General features: G+C 33.7%; 1 protein-coding gene across 1 annotated transcript in view; it reads right to left on the reverse strand.

Annotated features, from left to right (window-relative positions):
• Positions 1-6020: 6020 nt before the first annotated feature.
• SLC12A2 (solute carrier family 12 member 2) overlaps positions 6021-20828 on the reverse strand; it is a 92883-nt gene continuing 78075 nt past the window's right edge. The window contains exons 19-27 of the mRNA XM_065918177.1: positions 20743-20822; positions 18391-18516; positions 15626-15673; positions 14089-14211; positions 12485-12596; positions 11181-11267; positions 9726-9861; positions 9356-9423; positions 6021-6827 (exon numbers count right to left, since the gene is read on the reverse strand). Of these exons, the coding sequence (XP_065774249.1) occupies positions 6692-6827; positions 9356-9423; positions 9726-9861; positions 11181-11267; positions 12485-12596; positions 14089-14211; positions 15626-15673; positions 18391-18516; positions 20743-20822 (916 nt within the window). The 3' untranslated portion in view covers positions 6021-6691. The remainder of the gene's footprint in view (positions 6828-9355; positions 9424-9725; positions 9862-11180; positions 11268-12484; positions 12597-14088; positions 14212-15625; positions 15674-18390; positions 18517-20742; positions 20823-20828) is intronic.

Here is a 20828-nt window from a genome sequence, read left to right on the forward strand (position 1 = left end):
TTCTTGATATTGTAGGAAAAGCAGACTCTTCTGTGATGTGGAGCCTATTAAAACAGCTTTTCTGCATTTTCCCACAAGCCATGAGGACCCATTGTCAGGAAAAGGGGAAGGGAAAGAAAGACTTATTCTTGTTCTGGGTTGGGGGATTTTGCCCCCTGGAATGGGCAGGGACTGGGGTGGGAGTTCTGGAGAGATACTAGCCTAAGGAGTAAGGACAAGAGGGGTGTGCAAATGGAGTTGTTGTAGACTAGAGAATCAGGAATCCTCTGCCAGATACCCTGTGAACAGAAAGTTTGAGGCTGGGATGGCTGTGGGACTGCTGGGCTAGGGTAGAAGGTGGGGAGTGGATGGAAGTCAGGGATGGGGGTGGAAGGTAGAGTGGGTGTGGAACATGGGGGTAGGGGGATGGAATGTGGGGAGAGGGTGGAAGGTGGGGAGAGGAGTGGAAAAAGCTGGGAAGTGGAGGGTGGAAGGTGGGGAGTAGGGTGGAAAGCAAGGAATGGAGTGGATATTGAGCATTTGGCTGCAAAGCTGGAGGGCCTAGTCAAGGTGTCAGTGGCTTGGGTTTGGCCTACAGAGCTGTTCACCTTTGAATCAACCTCTGGAACTTGGGCACACCAGCACCTGAAGTAGGCAGTCATTGATCAGTGTAGATCAAAGAGCTGAAGCAGCCCTTCCTTAATTTTCTGAGCTACTACATAAACCCAAGAAACTCAGGGCACTAGTTGCCAACATAGCCCCCCACTCCGCCCCCCTCCCCACCTTTTTTTTTTTTTTTTTTTACTACAGTTGTTGAACTACTGAGACTGATTTTTTTTTTTCCAATCAAAAAAGCCATATCAAAGCCATAGAGCACAATATGCCCTAACAATCTCACCTGAAGAATCAAGTCAAGCCTAATGAGGCAAACCAGAAAGAAGAAAAGGTAGAGACAGAATTCTAATGATACTGAGTCCCTGCTTACACAAACTTGAATCCCTGATCTCAATTGTCTTCCTGGACTGCTTTTTCTGTTAGTATGCTTTGGGTTCTATTCCTACCACTAAAGATGATCTAATACAAATAGAAAACACTCAGCAATGTGGAAGAATGGTCATTATCTGAATTCACAGCTAAGAGGAGATGGAAATAAGTGTACTCTGTAAGAAACTCGATAGGCATGGGTAAAGGATAAAGGGAACCATAAAGAAGGGAGGGTTATACTGAAAAGCTGTGTTGTGAAGGGGAGGAATTTCACTCAGAACAGAGACTGGCAGGAACAATTATATTTTAACAAACCCTTAAGGTGATTCCAATACACACTAAAGCTTGAGAACCACTGTTCTCAATACATAATACACCTGTTTCAGTATATAATACACCTGTTATTCCCTACTGTCAAATCTCTGAAAAACATCAAGTGTGAAGTTTACATCAACAGTGTTAAATTCACAGGTGCGTATACAGTAAACAAAGGATTATCTTTATTGATGGAACAGCCATAGAAAAAGACTACCTGAAAGCGATAGGTCATACTTCTGAGATTAGTACCATGTAACTAATAGGAGATGCTTATTAAAATCAACAGATTTTAAAATTCAGAAAAAACAAAAAACAAGCTAACTTCCATTCTTCACAATTCAGTTTCCCAGAAAGAAGAGTGAATGCAAGACTTTCAGCCATAAAAGCAGTCTTTCTCAATCCATGAACCTTTCTTGGAGTGTAACTTTCCATCCTACCACTCTCCACCCCAATTCCCAAATAGTCCTTGCCATCTTTTAAACATCTTGACTAGTAACATTCCTAGGAAACTCAAAGGAGTTTTCATGGCGTAAGCAAAAATGTGCACTTGAAATAAAAGTAACCTGTGTTATATTGGTCATACAGACAAACTCCTAAAACGTACTCCTTTTCAAACTGTGATGACCTCCTTTAAAAATGGCTTACTTGGGACTTAATTTTATTTAGAATGTAAAAGAGCAAACATACCTTATAGCAGTAGTTGTTATATGCCTTATGTGTACTATATATAAATCAAAACACACTGCCTTAGTTTGTCTGTTCTTAGATATAAACTGGATATGAAATTATCTAGAAACTCAATGTTTCTAGAATAAACTCTCCACAGTTCTTTACCTTCAAAGCTTATTTAGCAGTATTCTAATGAAATTCTGACAAGTACTGAGTCTGAGGTGTCTGTTTTTGCATTTCATGTGGATCAGAAAAGTAAATTTCTTTTTCATTTGTAGTTTTGGATGAAATATCTTGCTAACTGGCATTCATATGATAGAAAAGAGGAACAGAAGATATGTGTAAACTATTATTTGTGGGAATGAGCTCCTGATCTGAGGAAAACAGCCACAAGTAAGGCTGCAGGAGGAGACAAATTCAGACACATTCACATTTTCCTCTGAGATAGTAGTAACCTTGTCCAACACAAAATTCAGTGGTAGTTTCAACAGGAAAAAAATGGGCTGAAGTTCTCCTTAATGCTGCCATTTAACAGCCTACCTGAAACTCCTATGCCACAGGTAAAATAGGTCTATGACCATTGCTTCCAGTTCTATAAAGAGCAATGAGACTGAGCTCTTCAGGTATTTCAGTGAAAGTGAAGTCACTTGGTCATGTCTGACTCTTTGCGACCCCGTGGACTGTAGCCTACCAGACTCCTCTGTCCATGGGATTCTCCAGGCAAGAATACTGGAGTGGGTTGCCATTTCCTTCTCCAGGGGATCTTCCTGACCCAGGGATTGAACCCGGGTCTCCCGCATTGCGGGCAGATGCTTTAACTTCTGAGCCACCAGGGAAGCAAAAGTATGTCTGATTGGTTAATCCATCAACACCTTTTATGTACCTACTCTCTGAACTAGCTAAACAGTACTTTCTGATAAGTATATCCTAAGACTTGTGCTGTTTTAACCATTATTTTAATGTTTTAACTACTTGTTTACCCAAATAGTTGTCATCTATTTCCTCTAATCCTATAAACATCCTGTTGACACATAAACAAAGACTGTTCTTTTATTCCCCAAATAAAAACAAAAAACTCTGCTGGCTCAAAGACTTAATTACATTCCTGTTTTGAAAACCACTGGATGCTCTGATAGTAAATGCCACAATCATAGCTGCCTTTCAGTTCTCTCTTAACCCTCCCTCCTATTCCACAAAGAAGTGAATAAACCTGAATAGCAGCTTATTGAAGAATAAGCAAAAAGCAAAGATCATATAATGGACACTTACATTTGTTTCAGATCTATTAGGTAGCCTGTGGCCATATACACTTGTAACTGTAATTTGTATTACCTGAGCACAAACTTCCTGGGCAGGTAAGTATGAGTAGTTTGGAAATGACCATTCTAAACCAGTAATTAAGTTATTGATCAGGCAGCAGTGACTGCAAAATGGTGATATGCATGAAGATGAAAGATCTGTGCCCTAGACCAGCATCCTTTGTTGATTTATCACATGATCTTGGGAAACTCGCTACAATTCTCCAAGCTACTTTCTCAAGAGTAGAAGACAGAGAAACTGCTGTCCTGCACATATAATACACCTACTGTAATGTTCAAATAGTAAAGTGAAAATGCTTTGTAAAACTAAATTAGCTTTGCCAAAAATCTTAGGAAGAAATGAATCAGGTTATACTCAAGAGACTGTGAATCCATTTTAATATTCTACTTTCTTCACTCATAAACACATGATTTAACCAAAAGTCAAATAAAGCAGAATTAGAAAAGTTAAATGATTTACAAAATATCAAAATGAGTTGTGTCTGAATAAGCTCAATCTGTCAAGAAAATTAGTGATTACTCCAAAGGTTTAAGGAGAGTGAACAACTTCAAACAACTTTTCCAAACCATGAATAGTAGGGTAAAAGCCATTTTAAAAAACTCAAGACATCCATGAAATAAGTTGTATAAATGAGGTAAAAATCACAAAGTTTACATAGATTTATAAAATGGATAAAATGAATAGACATTAAATTGTTTTAATGAATCCACTTCCTTTATTGCAGTAACCTCTGTACAAAGCAGCAACTGCAATACTCAACGTTAAAACATTAGAAAAGCATTTGTGTGACAGCTATAGTACAGTATTATCAAAATATTACATTTTCAAACTTAGTAAACATCCACCAGAGCTCAAATCTTTAAATTATTTTTCCATAGTCTTTAAAAATATGTAATGTCAGAAAAGCATAAAAAAAGAATGTAAAAGGAAACCTAAAATACAAATGAAATAATGTGACAAATAAATATGTGATTTAATTAACTGTTAATAATCAGCTTAACACCACCATTCTCTAAACCCACTGAAGTTTTACCTAGAGAAATAATGAGCGGTCATATGCCATTGCATAACTGTTTACTTCCCAAGTTATCACCAATGATTAGAACTTAAAATTTTTGGCATTAAAATAATCAAATTCAGCATAAATAAAATAGAGTAGAATAGCTTCAACACTAGCTAACATTTCTAAGAATTAATTGTTGAAATTTATCAGAGCACAAAAACAACCTTGAAAAATTTGACCTGGTATCTAGTGTTAAGTAAAAGTAATGCATTTATTTTTAAGTGAAAAGCTTCTTACATTATTTCACAGATAATATTACCCTCCCCCATTATGTATATTTAGGTATATTTTATGTACTTTATACACATATGTATGATGCATGACATTTGGTTCCTGCAGTACAGATCACAACGAGGTTTTCCTGAATGGGAAAAACTTAAGAAAAAGTAAGTGTACCTGTGCACATTTCAAGATAGCAGCACTCAGTTATGCCCTATTATCCATTTAAAAAGTTGAGACATGATATTGTTTACTGAATATGACATTTCTATTGTCTTTCCTCTTAAACACTACAAAACCTCCAAAAAATGGTAAAATGGTGTGAGTTATAACATAGAAAAAAGTTTTTAGGAAAACAATTACCTTATTCTCTTAACATTCTGAATTTAAAATTACTGTCAGATCTGTTATGATATTAACTTAGTTCATACTCATGCAGCAAAGATATTGCACTACTGAACAACAGTAGTAATTTTATAGATTTTTATCGAGATTCATGAACACCTACATAAATTCTTCACCAGTGAAACTTACACCAGTGAACACATTGAACAGTACTTTAGATGAAACATTCTCCATTTCCTAACTGAATGATAACTGTGTGAAGTTACATGCCCTTCCAGTAATCACATTTGTTCTCCATGAAACCTGTCTTTCAATCTCTGAACTCATAACTGAAACAAAAAATTTAATATGATAAATCTTGATCACTTTAAAATGCAAAAAACCATCGTGTCATTATAAATACACATATGCATATGTGTATGCATATACACACACACACACACACATACAGATATGTAGACATATAATCCCTTGAAATGTTTCTAGGAAATCCTTCCTTGAATAAAAAACAAAAAAAACTTCACATTAATAATTGCATATAAAGCTTTTAGTAACAGTACATACGCACTGTCAAAATTGTACTAGTAGACTATGATGTCAAAACAGACTTTTCAAAAGCACAAACTGGCAGTTTTTCTTAACACAAAAGTTTTAAAGTATTAAGAATGGATTAAATTTAAATGTCCAGAATAATCTGTTCAAACCTGAGTATATTAATTAAGACTATGTACTTGAATGAATTAAGCCTAAAAACATTTCACTAAGAAACCAGTGGTCCATTTAACCATTTGATGAAACATTAAATATTTTAATGATGTATAAAAAGGACGATATAGTGATATTTCATATATTTATTGAAATATTCTATTAGATGACAATGCTTTGTCTAATTTTAACCAGAAAAATCTTTTAGCATTTTGTAAAAGTCCCTCAGATTTGAGGAAAACTCTAAATTAGCACAGATCTTTCTTCTAATAAATATAAATGATCTTAAAGATTTTGTTTAAAGAATGACAATACGTGATTTTTCAGGATGGTATATATATAGAAGTACTCGATAAATCTTCAACCTCCCCTAAGGTTTCAAGAAATAATAATCAAAAAATATATAAATAACAGCCAATTAGAGATTTTAAAAAAAAGGTTTATTGGGCCTTTTTTTCTAGATCTACAATTATACATCCTAATGCAAACCTAACCTTGGGGTCACTTTTCGGTTCTCATTTTTTTTCCTTGACTTTCACTGACTTGCCCTAATTCTTGCCTTAAATATCTAACAAACACATTTACAAAAGTAATAGAAAACATACAGTACTCAACACTAATTGGTCAATGGAAAAAGAAAAGTGGTGTCCATTTTAAGGTGGGAACGATTAGAAATAAAAATAGCTGAAGGCAAAGTTTGACATTCTATAAATTTATAAAAGAGGATATATGGATGAAATTTGGTTAATTTCAGAAGGCACCTCAAGGCTAAAGGCTTTTTGTACTCCTTTCATCAATCAAAAAATAACACCCCTTTATTGCTATTCAAGTAGCAAAGGAAAAACTTGACTCTCACAAGCTTCAGTCCAACAAGGAATCATCAATCACTGAGACTGAAATACAGAACTGACTAAAACTGAAGTCTCCATACACTGATCAATGGAGCAACTTCCCTGTGTGCTTTCAAATTAATGAAATAGTGAAAAAAAGTCACAGTTCGCCATTGTGATGTTGAAGATTTCAGTGATAGTTACTTCACTAGGCACTGAAGTACCGTCTGGAGGGCTGTCCACTGTGTAGATAAAACACTTAAGAATAGAAGGTAAGGACACTCTGATGATTCCCACGGACTAGGAGAATTGGTGGCAGGTCCTTGGACAGAGCTTCTAACCATGCCATGTAGAGAGCACTAGACACAGCACCTTTTCGTGCAACTGGGAGACTCCTAGTTATCAAAAAAACAGGAAATTAAACAATGTATTTAAGCTAAGAATAAAATGATAAAAACTATAAGTCACAGAAATAGTAACTAAAAATTACTAGTTACAGCATATGCTGTAACAACTACTATACCATATATTCCCTTTTTTTTTTTCAAGTTTGAACAAAGTATTTCTTACAAAATATCTTAAGAATAGCAAATTTTTGTTGTTCAGTCGCTCAATCGTGTCCGACTCTTTGTGATCCCATGTACTGCTTCCCTGTCCTTCACCAACTCCCACAGCTTGCTCAAACTCGTATTCGTTGAGTCAGGGATGCCATCCAACCATCTCATCCTTTGTCATCCTCTTCTCCCGCCTTCAATCTTTCCCGGTACCAGGGTCTTTTCTAATGAGTCAGTTCTTTGCATCAGGTGGCCGAAGTATTGGAGTTTTAGCTTCACCATCAGGCCTTCCAATGAATATTTCGGATTGATTTCCTTTAGGATTGACTGATTTGATCTCTTTGCAGTCCAAAGGACTCTCAAGAGTCTTCTCCAACACCACAGTTCAAAAGCATCAATTCTTCGGTGCTTAGCCTTCTTTATGGTCCAACTCAGATCCATACATAACTACTGGAAAAGCCATAGCTTTGACTATACAGACCTTTGTTGGCAAAGTAATGTCTCTGCTTTTTAATATGTTGTGTAGGTTAGTCATAGCTTTTCTTCCGAAGAGCAAGGGTCTTTTAACTTCATGGGTGCAATCACCATCTACAGTGATTTTGGAGCCCAAGAAAATGAAATCTGTCAGGGTTACCATTGTTTCCCCATCTATTCGTCATGAAGTGATAAGACTGGATGGCATGATCTTAGTGTTCTGAATGTTGAGTTTTAAGCCAGCTTTTTCACTCTCCTCTTTCACCTTCATCAGAAGGCTCTTTAGTTCTTCTTTACTTTGTGCCATAAGGGTAGTGTCATCTGCATATCTGAAGTTACTGATATTTCTCCCAGCAATCTTGATTCCAGCTTGTGCTTCATCCAGCCTGGCATTTCACATGATATATTCTGCATATAAGTTTAAAAAGCAGGGTGACAATATATAGCCTTGATGCACTCCTTTCCCAATTTGGAACCAGTCTATTGTTCCATGTCTGGTTCTAACTGTTGATACTCAACCTGCATACAGGTTTCTCAGGAGGTAGGTAAGGTGGTCTGGTACTCCCATCTCTTGAAGAATTTTCCTGTTTGTTGTGATCCACACAGTCAAATGCTTTAGCATAGTCCATAAAGCAGATGTTTCTCTGGAATTTTCTTGCCTTTTTTATGACCCAGTGGATGTTGGCAATTTGATCTCTGGTTCCTCTGCCTTTTCTAAATCCAGCCTGAACACCTGGAAGTTCTTGGTTCACATACTGTTGAAGCCTAGCTTGCAGAATTTTGAGCATTACTTTGCTAGCATGTGAAATGAGTGCAATTGTGTGGTAGTTTGAACATTCTTTGGCACTGCCTTTCTTTGGGACTGGAATGAAAACTGACCTTTTCCAGTCCTGTGGCCACTGCTGAGTTAGTATCTATAATTAAACCTCAAATCTCTCCTTAAAATTGTTTTAGGAGAAAGGGATATTTCTATCTGAATTTTGATAGTGGTAACTACATACGGATGAATGAAATTCAAACATAATTAATTTTACATATTAATGTTCAATTTCTTGTACCTATCTCTGAGGTTTCATTTTCATTTGTAGGTAGTGAAAGTGTGTCCAGTTGCTCCATAGAGTGTTTTTCTCTAGATTCCTATGTTTTAGTGACTTCCATTACAGATACTTGGTAACCATAAACAAAACTTGAAATTTCCTGGTGTATTAAATATTTGTTATTAGTCAAAATACAAATCTTTTGGTATTACTTAGTTTCATAATTTGATATGCTTCCAGAGATCTGAGGCTTGTTTACCTAGGACCAGGCTCCAGGACATAGAAAATTTGGGTTCAATAAAGATCTAGGTAACCTGGTTTAGTGAAGGAAAAGCCAGAGCGAGCATAAGTATCTATATTCAATGCAAAGACATTGTGTCTATATGACATTTTGTATGTGGGAACTTAGGAGTGGGAATTGAGATAGGAACCATGTTTTAAATTTAATCCTCGACCTAACCTGATGGAATTATTTCTATGAAGAACTGTCTAGCAACCAAATTTTAACTTGCAGCCTTGTTACCCAACAAATGTTGATGGTTATGCTGTGGTATTTCCAAAGCTAAGGAATTTTTTAAAAGTGGGAAAAAACATAAAGGAAAAAAATCCCAGAATAAGCTATTATGATAAGGAATTATTTAGATTTATACAAGCTTAAGGTTAATATTTTTGCTTATCTTTCCTATCTTAAATGATTTCTTCATATGCTTAAAGCAAAGTATATTTTAAAAGTTTGTTTTTCTCTCATAACCACTAATTTATTATGGTTATAGATATATTTTTTGTAGAAGAAATGAATCCTAATTGAATTATCATAAAATGGACACCCAGGAAAATTTTAGTATAGGTATTACTTACATGACAATGATATTAGCTGTGTTTGAATGTTCCTTTAATAATTCATTTAACCTGATCTGCCGGTATGTCTGAAATGAAACATAACAGTCATTCTTAGTCCTTTCGAAAACTGGAATTTTCCCTGGTACATAAAACTATAGATAAAAAAAGCCCAAAATCAATTTTGGTATAATAAAAATATCTATTCCCAAACTTAAAAAAAAGCAAAATCAGTGCTTTGCACTATCCAAATATACAACTTAAAGTAGATTTAGTTTACACAACTAGTTCTTTTCATAGCCAACTGTAGTTCTTGATATTTATTTCTTAAGTATTTTCTAAAAAAACCACAAGGAATATTAATGAAAAGGAAGCAGGAGAGAAAGAATACCTTGGTCTTATAAAGTTCAAGCTCATTATCTGTTATTCGCCATGGTTCATCGTCTTTCATTTTATCTGCAATATCTTGTTCTTTATCATCTTCATGAAGTCTGTATGGCTCAATCATTTCATCAAAAGCTACAATACTTAAGAAAAAAAAAAGAATACAGACAGTTAACCTATGTTGAATTACTTAACAGTTAAGATCTTAAACATTAAATTATAACTTGAAAAGTTAATGTAATTATAAACTTCAGAAGTTAGTGTTTTCCAGTTGTTGTGCTCCCTTCCTTACCCTAACTCTGGCAATTTATTTTGAAAATAGCAATCACTAGTTTCTCTAACTGATTAGAAATTTAGAACCATAGTCATAATAAGAGAATTGCGATTTTAACTGCTAATGCAGATTTCCTTATATCAGTTCCTGTTCCTATGCCCACTTCCCTCAACCTAAATAAATTTCATCACATTAGCCAAAATGATACCCATGAAAGATAAGTCAAATTGTGTTACTCCCTTACTGAAAACACTCAATCGCTTTCCTAGTTCCAGTATCACTGAATAAAAGCAGTGTAAGAAAAGGTACTATAACATTTTGAAGTGAGGAAAAGAGAGATATTAAACAATTAAGAAGATGCAGAATTAAGCTCTAGATCCAAAGATACTTAATAGGACAAAAGATGGTAAAAGAACATGAATAGCATTCTAACCCCCTATGAATGTGAAAATTGTATTTTTCAGTATCAGTCTCATACAAAGCTCCTAGTATATATAATTCTATGAGAAAAAACAGTCTCCATGACTACAACCTTACAAAGTATACCTTGCTGTTTTCTACTTAAAATGAATTCTTTTTTCCGACTTCATCATATACTCAACATAAAACTGAGAGTAACTAAAATTATGTACAGTAGTATAAACACATATAATTATAACAACTTCCATATACCATTTTTAGTAGGATATTCCATGAAATCTACTTTTGCTTAACTCTTATAAATTCTGAATGCAGTAACTATAGGCAGATTCTTAGATTTTTTTTTTCTCATTTTGGTAATAAAATAGTGGAAAGTAACACACATGTGGAATAGGGATTGAGTGGTCACAATGAACAATGGAAATTTAAAGAACCACTTAGAATTTCTGTGGCACTAGCGATTTTCAGAAATTACTTGTAAATCAGTAATTGGATTTTTCTCTAATTATCGAAAACATTTTGGACTTACTTTAATATCTGCAATGTCAGTCAGTTATCTGCTAGCTTAAAAAAATGTTGACTTCACATGTAACTAAAAGCAGGCAAAACCCCCAGGTAATTAAGTTAAATGATCTATTACAGTGTCTGAGTAGGTCATCCATAAAAGAATCAGAAATTTATATAAAATAATTTATATTTTAATATAACTAATAACTTGCTTTTAATAATAATTTAAAAATATACTTTTAATAATAACTAGTAACTTACTTTTCTTTCTTTGGTTTAGTATTGATATCTCCTAAGACCATGATATCAGAGAAGTCTATCCGGAACTTGCTGAGCAAAGTAGCCATCCTAGAACAAAAGTGAATAGCACTGAGATACGTGAAGGCTATATATAGAAATATTTTTATTCTATTTAGGGCTGACTCCATATGATTTATAGGAAAAGAATGATTTACAGGAAAAGTGTATCAGGTGCTGAGCAAAGTCAATCTGACTTAATTTATACTACTCATTCACAAAGTAGATGTCTAAATTCTCTGAGTAGAAACTTATGTTGTATTCTTTTAAATTCTCTGAATTTTTCCTTAGTATCCAATGGACAGAGGAAGACAATAATTAAATTTGAATGGCACCTAGTTTTTTAATTTTAGTTAATCTGTATTAGTAAGTACATGGATTTCAAGAAAAACTGGTAAACCGTTATTTGTAACAACTAGAAAGAAACAGGGAAGGCTTATGAGGAAGGTGACAATAAGTACTAGGTTTTAAAGAATGGAGTTATTTTAACAGAGAAGGGAGGCTAGTGAAGAACTATTTGTAGTAGAGAGATGAGAGAAGGCAAAGAAGTAAAAGTCTGAAATCATATGTATGTTTGGGGTGGGTGCAGAAATTAAACTGAAGTATAAGGCATATTTGGGGGAACAGGAGATAAAGACAGAAAGGAAACAAGACAGATTATAAAGGGCCCTGACTGTCACACAGGCTTTCTATGGTATGTAACAGAGAAGAAGTTAAAAATCCTTGGGGCAGAGACATCACATGATCAAAGCTTTTCTTTCCAAACGTGAAATTGGGAGCAGTATGTACAATATATTATGAAATGATCAGAAATGAGACAGAGGGTACTTAGAGAAGCACTGAAACCAGTACTAGAATTGTGTGACAGGACACTCAGAAATCAGAGAATGGACAATGCCAGCATGCATTTCTGTTGTCTAGAAGTCTGAAAAGTATAATACACATATAAATATGTAACTTTTGTGCACTTTCTACCCTAATTTTTTTTCATAAAAGGCTGATTAATGCTTCTATGCTACAAGTATTTAAAGATGTTCTAAAATGTCAACATATTAAAAATATTACATGTGAGTAAAACCAAGAATCTAAACTTGAACATTAAGGCTAAATTAAAGAGAATTAAGTTTTACTTTAGACTCTTCAACTTCACTACAGAACAGAGCAACATTACTGACATTTTCTGTACTGTCTGATTGTTACCCTACCAAACCGATACTGAAATAATGAAAACTACTAGATAGAAGCTCGTCAGTTTGAAACAGACTTACGCTCTTCGGTCATGGTCTATTCTATTTATCTTTCCACCAATGAATACTCTGATCTTACAGTCTTTCCACTTTTTCTTGGTAGTCAGAAGATAAGGTATCAGTAAAGTCAAACCTGAGTCATAAAAATAGAACAGATCATTTATATTTAACATTGATTTCTCAGTTAAAAAGTTTTAATTCAAGTTAGCTGCTAAAAACTCCTTTACCACACCTCAGTATACAACAAATATTTTCTTTCTCTCCTGCCTATAATGATTCAGTCAAAAATCCACTTGGCAGACCTGAATAAGGAGGGAGGTCCAGTGAAGACAGGGCCCATGTTATGAAAGCAAAAAATGAGGTACTGGCCTTGCAGGGTAGGGAAATTTAATTATATCAGGACTGAGAAAAAGAATGTTCACTGAAGCTAATGGGAGTCATGTTTCTCAACAATGAGAAACATGAAAAGGGAGAAGCTGGAGCAAACCCTGCAGTGCTGGCAATGGAAGTGGTTTCAATCTACACATGTATGTACAAGTAAGTGTTGTGTGTGTTTCCTACATCTGTCCACTGAGAGGGCATGGGAGCAGTGACACCGTAGTAGAAACGGGCATGTCTGATGTTCTGACCTATGTTTCTAAATACCGTTCTTCACTGAAAGGAATCAAGGCTCTTTGGATAAAGGGTCATTCAAGTGCTGGTGCAGGTAAAGTACAAAATTGAGCCTGTAACATCATATTTTATCATAAAATAAAGAATGATCGGGACATAACAAATGGACACAGAAATTAGCCTAAAGAGGATACTGCTGCTCAAATCTGGGACATCAAAATAAATTATAAAAATGAAAAATGCTAACCCACTGAATAAAATTGGAGACTGTTAAGTCCACACAGATAGAAGTGAAGAGAAAGCTCTTCTTTACAGTTAAACACCAGATAAAACGAATCAACAAGGAAGAAATGATGGGATTGGAAAAATCATCATTTGGAAACCACATACACACAACAACAGCAAGAATAAATTCAGGTGGAAATATCAATGGATGCTCAAGATGGTGGCAAAAATCACAACAACAATAGAATATTTACACGGTTTCAAAGAAATTGCCCATGTCCCAAATACCTGTAATTATACAAGGCGGCAATAATAGCTTTTCAGTATATAAACATAGTGAAAGCCACCTTACTCAAAGGTCAAAGCTACTTTCACCAGTGATGAGACAAATCAACATCATGAGCCACCTGATGAGATGCAGACAGAAGGCATAGCATCGCTCTTGTGATATTTCTACCCAAAATACATAATTTGAAACTAATTATTATGAATCATTAAACAGCACTTCAAATCGAGTGACATTCTACAAAATGGTCTAATGTTTTTTTAAAAATTTTAAAGTCATGAAGCTCAAGGAAGGGCTGAGCAACTTTCAAACCAAAGGATACTGAAGAAATATGACAACTAAGTGTGACGCCTGATTCTGGAACTAATCCTAATGCTTTGGGGAACGCCGGCCTAATGGGGAATGGGTCAGTGAGTAAAGAGTACACGCTATTTCCTAATACCAACCCCACAACCTCAAAAAATTTAAACTTGTTAAAAAAAAACTGGTTTAGCAACCTTACCTCCATCATCAAAAAGCCACCAGACGTCAATAGTATTCTTTCCCTGTTTTTTCTGAAATTGTGTACTAGCTTCAAGAAGCTTTTGGTCAGCTACATTTAAAGGCACAGCAGGGCCTTTGGATTCTGAAGGATTAAGCAGAAAAATAAGATATAAGAGAGGTAAATGTTAAAGTATATCTTGCTATATTCTTATAGTTCCCTAACTTTTGTATATTCAGATGCTTATAATGTAGACAATTATATACATGGCATTCTTCACAACACAATTAGTTGCTTGTAATTTAAACATACTTTTAAATGGCTATAGATAACTACATCTATATTCATCCAAATTACCTTGCCTAATTTCTAATATTTTGAAGCGTTCTGAATGAAAGAGAATCACAAAAACCAGTAAATAAAATTATAACTGTGAGATTTTGACTTTTGAAAAGCTGTTTTAGGCTGACTGGGCAAAGTAAGTTTATGCCTGTTCCATGAACATATTTCTTTTGTAATTTGGTTTATCAATAATTTAAAGCTAAAAAATAGTTAAAATAAATGTTTTTATCTGTAATATAAAAGACAGAAAGAAGTGGGAGACATATCAATACAATCATGCAGTTATCACAGGAAAACCTCTCACTGTTTCACTGAAGGAAAAACTCCCTCATCTTTATCTAAGTCTTGTCCCCTCAATATGTGAGGCCCAATTCTAAAGCCATATAAGCACATCTTTCTGTGAACCACAAAAAGAATGTGGGAACTCCCAGGAAGAGCACCCATTTGCTGCAGGTCTAAAGAACAACTTGCCAAGGGAATTCTCATTTATAACCCTAGGAATTAAAAAGGAAGAAAAAAATCAGCACTAACTGTGAGCAAGCAAATGACTATAATGAAATTCCTATACCAAATTTTAAAAGCATAAATTCACAGAAAGAAATCTGATCACTTCTGAAGAATGTCTTATCATTCACGTTTCATGCTGCCATGATGTATGCAAACATGACGAATGACTTTGCATGATGAAATAATATGGCTACCAAACCACACTGCTCCATAACTCTCACCTCTATCTCCTTCTCATAAAATTCATGTACGTTGACATGACTGTATCTCCCAAACGCAGCAGGACTGTGAGAAATATTGTAATTTTTGAAATGAGAAATATATTAGTATCAAAATTAAGGACTTGGCTGGTACAACTGATGGTCAAGAATGCAAGTGACACTGTAAATAAACCTATTTCAGTGTCTCTACTTATCATCTAAACCATGCAGTTTAAATTATAAAATTAAAACACTGACTTTCAGGATTTGAATATTCCTGAAATGCTACTATGAAAGAATTTGTTTTTGATATATCACCTTTTCCTGGGATGATTTAATGCTTTATTTGGACCAGTCATTATTTTTCTAATCTGCATTTAATAAATTACTGTATCATCACCTCACCATGAAAATAAAAACCAAGGTAAAGAAAGAAAATAATAAAATTGGAGTTAAAGAATTAACAGTATGAGAAAAGAGATTAAAATAAAATGATGAAAAATGCCTGCCTTTTTTCAACAGTGGTTGAGTTGGAGTCTTGCCATCCTCTTCCTCATCTAGATTATGTTTAAGAAACACAAAATATAAGTTAATTGCCTTTTTATTAATTAAATAATGAAAAATGTAACTAGAACACATTTATAAGCAAACACAGTATGAAGAAACAGTGTGAAAAATAATTAAGACTGAAGATATTTTCTACACTGAGTGTTCAGGATTGAAAAAGCAAACATATGTTAGATTTTCCAATAGGGCTACTGAGTAACACCCGCCCCTAAATTTTATTCCTGTAAAACTGGCAGAAACTTTAGAACTTTTTTATACTTTTAAACTGGCAAACTTGAAGTCAGTTGCTATGGCCTATAGAGTAGAAACATGATATTAAAAAATTGATGTTGCAGTCAAACATGCCACTGCATCATTTGCAAATGGCGGACAAGTAATTTTAGAAGCACAGATATTTGGTTTTTGTAAAAATTTATTACCACTTGAAATATTAAGGAATTTGATCAAAGACAAGAGTCTTTTAGTTTATATAAAATGCCAGGTTATACAGGAGTGATTTTTCAAATACAAAAATTTGTATATACATATATATGTGTGTGTGTGTATATGCATATATGTAGCATATACCAGTCCATTTATATTTATATATCTATAAATATTTCCTGGTATTAATATTTTTCTTAACCTAAACTTTTTTTCTTAATATAAGCTGTACTGTTTGTTTAAGGCGCATAAAATTCCCAAGTTGAACAGGAAAGAAGAGTAGACTACAGTGACGGGCTCTTGAGTCAGACTCCCAGTATTCCAAGATTACCTCTAAACCTTTTTCTAGTGGTGTGACCTTGAAGTAATTACTTAGCGCCTCACTTTCCTCATTTGTTAAAACGTTGAACAATACCTACCTCTTAAGGTTGTTACATTGCAAGCATTAATGCACTGAGCTCAGTGCCTATCATAAAACCTGTATTCAAAAGGGTACTCTTTTTGTCCCTCTGCGTACAGCAGGCCTCAATAAGATAGACATACAAAATATAGTAACAATAACAGAATGTTTATAATTCTGCAGGCTTTTTAATATAAACTTTTCTACATTTTCTATATAATTCTGAAAATAATTAGCTAAATAGAAAGCTAACAAAATAAAATGTATGCTATTTTTGAATGCTAATTTTTATGCCTGTTATGGAATAAGAAACATTTCAATTATTACATCTAATTTTATAGTATTAAATATACTGTTCTTATAAAGCATATGTTTGATATTATCTTTAACAGTAATAAAAAAATAACTATGGACATTCTGTATTCAAGAAGCTCAGAAATGTGAAGAAAATCCTGACACTTAAAAGTGATTTAAACTAATTTTAAAGGCATTTACATTTTTAAAAGAAAAAGATGAGCAGAAATGTACTGACCTAGTTCCCTACTCTATAAAAATAATGACTTCATAAGATTATGACACACATTAATGAGCTAATGTAAGGATAACATCCACTACAGTGTGAAAGAAACAGTAGATGACTGATAAATATTACTTCTCCTGTCATAGCTTTACCTATTAATTCCTAACAGTTTCCCATAAAGAAAAGATCTGTTTTGAGGCAAGAGAAAAGGGGAACAACAACAAAAAAGTAAGAGAAAATGAAAGAATGTATACCATAAACTAAAAATAAATGCAGGAACGTTTAAGAGTTAGCAGAATCAGTTTATAGAATTTTGAGGTGAAACAGAAAAAAAAAAAAAAAAAAAAGCCAGCAAAGAACTGATACGGAAAATGGGTCACAACTGAACTATCAACTATCACTACTCTAAGCAAACAAATAAGGAGGAAAGAAAAAGCAGCATTAATGCTTCTAAATGATCTAGAAGAGATTTCAGAGTTAGGTTATCAAATTTCCATGGTAATCAATTTCAGAAAAAGAATGGTAATTATTTTATAGGAATCAAAAATATATGGTTTGATGATTTACAGTGCAGATTTTTCTTGTTGCATGTCAGCTGGGAGTAGGACAGATGGAGATACTAGACTGAACAGAGGTAGGAGAGTGAGGGTGGGAGAGTAAGATTTGGAAGTCATTCCTTTTTCCTTCTCATAGACATGACAGAGATTTACGGATGAAATTATCCTGAAGTCTCAGGAGATTTGGAAGGTTTTTTTGATGGCTTAAACCCTGGCTTAGCCACCAGGGGTATTTATATCTATAGTTATGACTCAGAGAGTTCAGTAACTAAACATAAATAGCTTGTTTCTTGGGAGGAGATTAAACTGATTTTTTATTACACTGTTTTACCTGAACAATACTAGGTACAATAGATGTATAAATATTCTGGGTATCTCAGTACATAAACAAAACCCCTGGTATTAAAATATCTTGATTAACCAAAAAAATCAGATAAACTAATCTTATAAGCCTCATTCCTTTCAGTGTTATCATATACTGTATACACATTACTCCAAAACTACCAAGTTTCTTTCCAAACTCAGCTTTAACCTATGCTTCAAAGTAAAATTAAGTATAAACAAAAACATTCAAGAGCATATTAGTATTTAATTAACTTGCATGGTTTCTATTCTATGAGCTACTCAATGCCTTAAAAATAATTAATTATTTGGAGCCATTTTTGAAAGACATAACTTTCAACTGAGCAAGTAGAAATGAAAAGTACATATTTGAAAAACAGTTACTTTGTGAGACATTCCATATAATAAAAACCATTTCTTTTAAAATTAAACCATTAATAAAATTTCTTGTTTAATTAAAATTACCTTTATGTGTAATGGATTTCTCACTGGATGGTTTAGAAGTATCTAAATCTGATTTTTTACTATACTCCACACTTAGTACCACATCCTTTACTCCAGGAGATTTCTCTTGCGATGACAGTAATTCTTCTGTAGACATAAAAGTATTCAAAATGTTTTCTAAATCTTTCAATCAAAGAGGGCATCACAGTGTAACATCAATTTAATGACAATGTTAGGCAAAGTTTATTATGAGATAGTGATGAGTTCATAATAAATTATTTCTTATATAAATGAATGTGATAATCCATTTTGAAATGACCACTCAACTAAATTATATTCGGCCACAACCGTCAGACATTTTAATTAGGTGATGAGAAATCAGTAATCAGTGAGTTTTACAGAACATAATATGGTAGACAAAAGAATGATGTATAAAATGTGAATCAACTCTAATTTAAAAGTCATTTACACATGTAAAAAAACGTAGAATGTGAGAAATGTTGATATACATATAAGATGATAGACAACAGTCAAAAATTATACCCATGACTGTAGAACTACAACTAAGGAATAGAGTTTTTCCCTTAGCTCATGGTAAACGTGCTCTTTATTTTTAAAGTTCTTTTTTCATTTTCTGCTTTTCAGGAAGGGGTTAGCAAACATTTAGCTTCCACAATAAAATATTTATCATAAAGACAAACATGATATGAAATTGATCCTCTATCCATAGTCCTCATCACTGATATGCATGCATTAAGAGAAATAACAGGAAGTATATAAGCCTAGGTGCCGGCACTGTGCTAAGAGGGTATCAGTCAGTATCTCCTATTTAATCTTCACAATAATCCTATCAATAAAGATGAGAAAACTGAGGCTCAGAAGTCAGCAAATTTGGCCTGGCTACAAAACTACTAAGAGAAAAGGCTGGAAATTATTAAAGCATATCTGACTCCACAGCTTGTGCTCTCAAGCCCTGTGCTAAAGCAAATTCCTGTTTCCAGATCTTAATGAAAAATAACAAGGGTTTCAAAACAATCCTCATAATGATTATTAACACTTGAATATATAATTTATTAGCCAAACTGATATTTTTGAGAGTGAAAGGGAACACTAGTAATAATTATGCAGAGTTAACAGGTATCCTAAATCAAAATTACTGTGAGAGCAAGAGAGAATGAAAATAGTATTTTGCAAGGCCTACTCCAGAGTAAGAAAATGCATTTTCAGCAGGCCATACTTTTGTGTTACATGGATAAAGACCTCAAAGCATTCCTTTCAGAACTGCACAATACCCTTAAAATGGTGGGGGGAGTGGGAGGATTAAAACAGTTTAAATACATAAATGGAAGACAAAAGTTCATTACATGGCTCTCAGCTATTTAGGCTTAGCTAATTTTGGTGAGCTCGTTAATTAATTGATAAGGGTAAATATTAGGTATGCAAATTTTCTTAAGCTTATAGTATTTCTTAAACTACCCAGGAAAGCATTAGAGGATATAGAATTTTCCATAATTTTTATAAAGTTGGTAAAAATGCTAAGTATACTTTAACAGGTTTTAAGTTTAATGAAAAAAATTTTTAATGCTTGAAAAATTATATAGCTTGAGAGGAGATTAGGGTGTCAGGGGTTAAAGACTAGAAGGCGTAAAGCAGTTGTACAAGAGAGATCTTTGTGGTGATGGAATAGCTCTGTACCTTACATGAAACAAACGTGACAAGTGAAACCAGGAACTATACATGTGCTTGTGTGCACAAACGTGTATATAAAAGTGGTGAAATCTGAGTAAGGTATGCAAATTGTCCCAATGTCAATATCCTGGTTTTGATGTTGAACTGAAGATAAAATGGAGTATAAGATGTTACTATTAGGGGAAAGTGGATGAAAGGTGCACATATTTTTGTGAATCTACAATTATTTCAAAATGAGAAAGTTTAAAAAATATTTATAGGGTCTTCTCTGAAGAAAGAGTCTTTCATTAATAATATGCCTCTATATACAAAGTATACTTTTCATAAACATGAAAATGTCTAAAATGTTTTCCTCTGATTATTTATCATGTATTTTTATAAATCTGGCCGAACTATAATCATAGCTAACATTTGTTTCTCTTAAACTTACAATTTGAATTGTATTCTATTAATAATTACTAGCTTTTATCCAGATTGGTACAAAGAGAAAATACAAACTATGGTGGTGCCAAACAGATCTTTAAATGACATACAATAAGTATATGACACAGATTAGATGGTAAATATTAAAAGTACTGAAGGATGTTTTTCTAACAAAGTAATTTCTATTCTTAAAATATACTTAAGCATATATCTTAAGTATACATTAAGATATACATATATCTTATCTCAAACAAGATTTACCTTGTCCTTGAAGATGAGATATATCCAGACCTTCTTGTAGGCGGATAACTACTACTCCATATTGTATATCAAAAGCATCACTGTAA

The sequence above is a fragment of the Muntiacus reevesi genome, chromosome 1 (genome assembly GCF_963930625.1).
Source record: "Muntiacus reevesi chromosome 1, mMunRee1.1, whole genome shotgun sequence".
NCBI classification, from domain to species: Eukaryota; Metazoa; Chordata; class Mammalia; order Artiodactyla; family Cervidae; genus Muntiacus; species Muntiacus reevesi.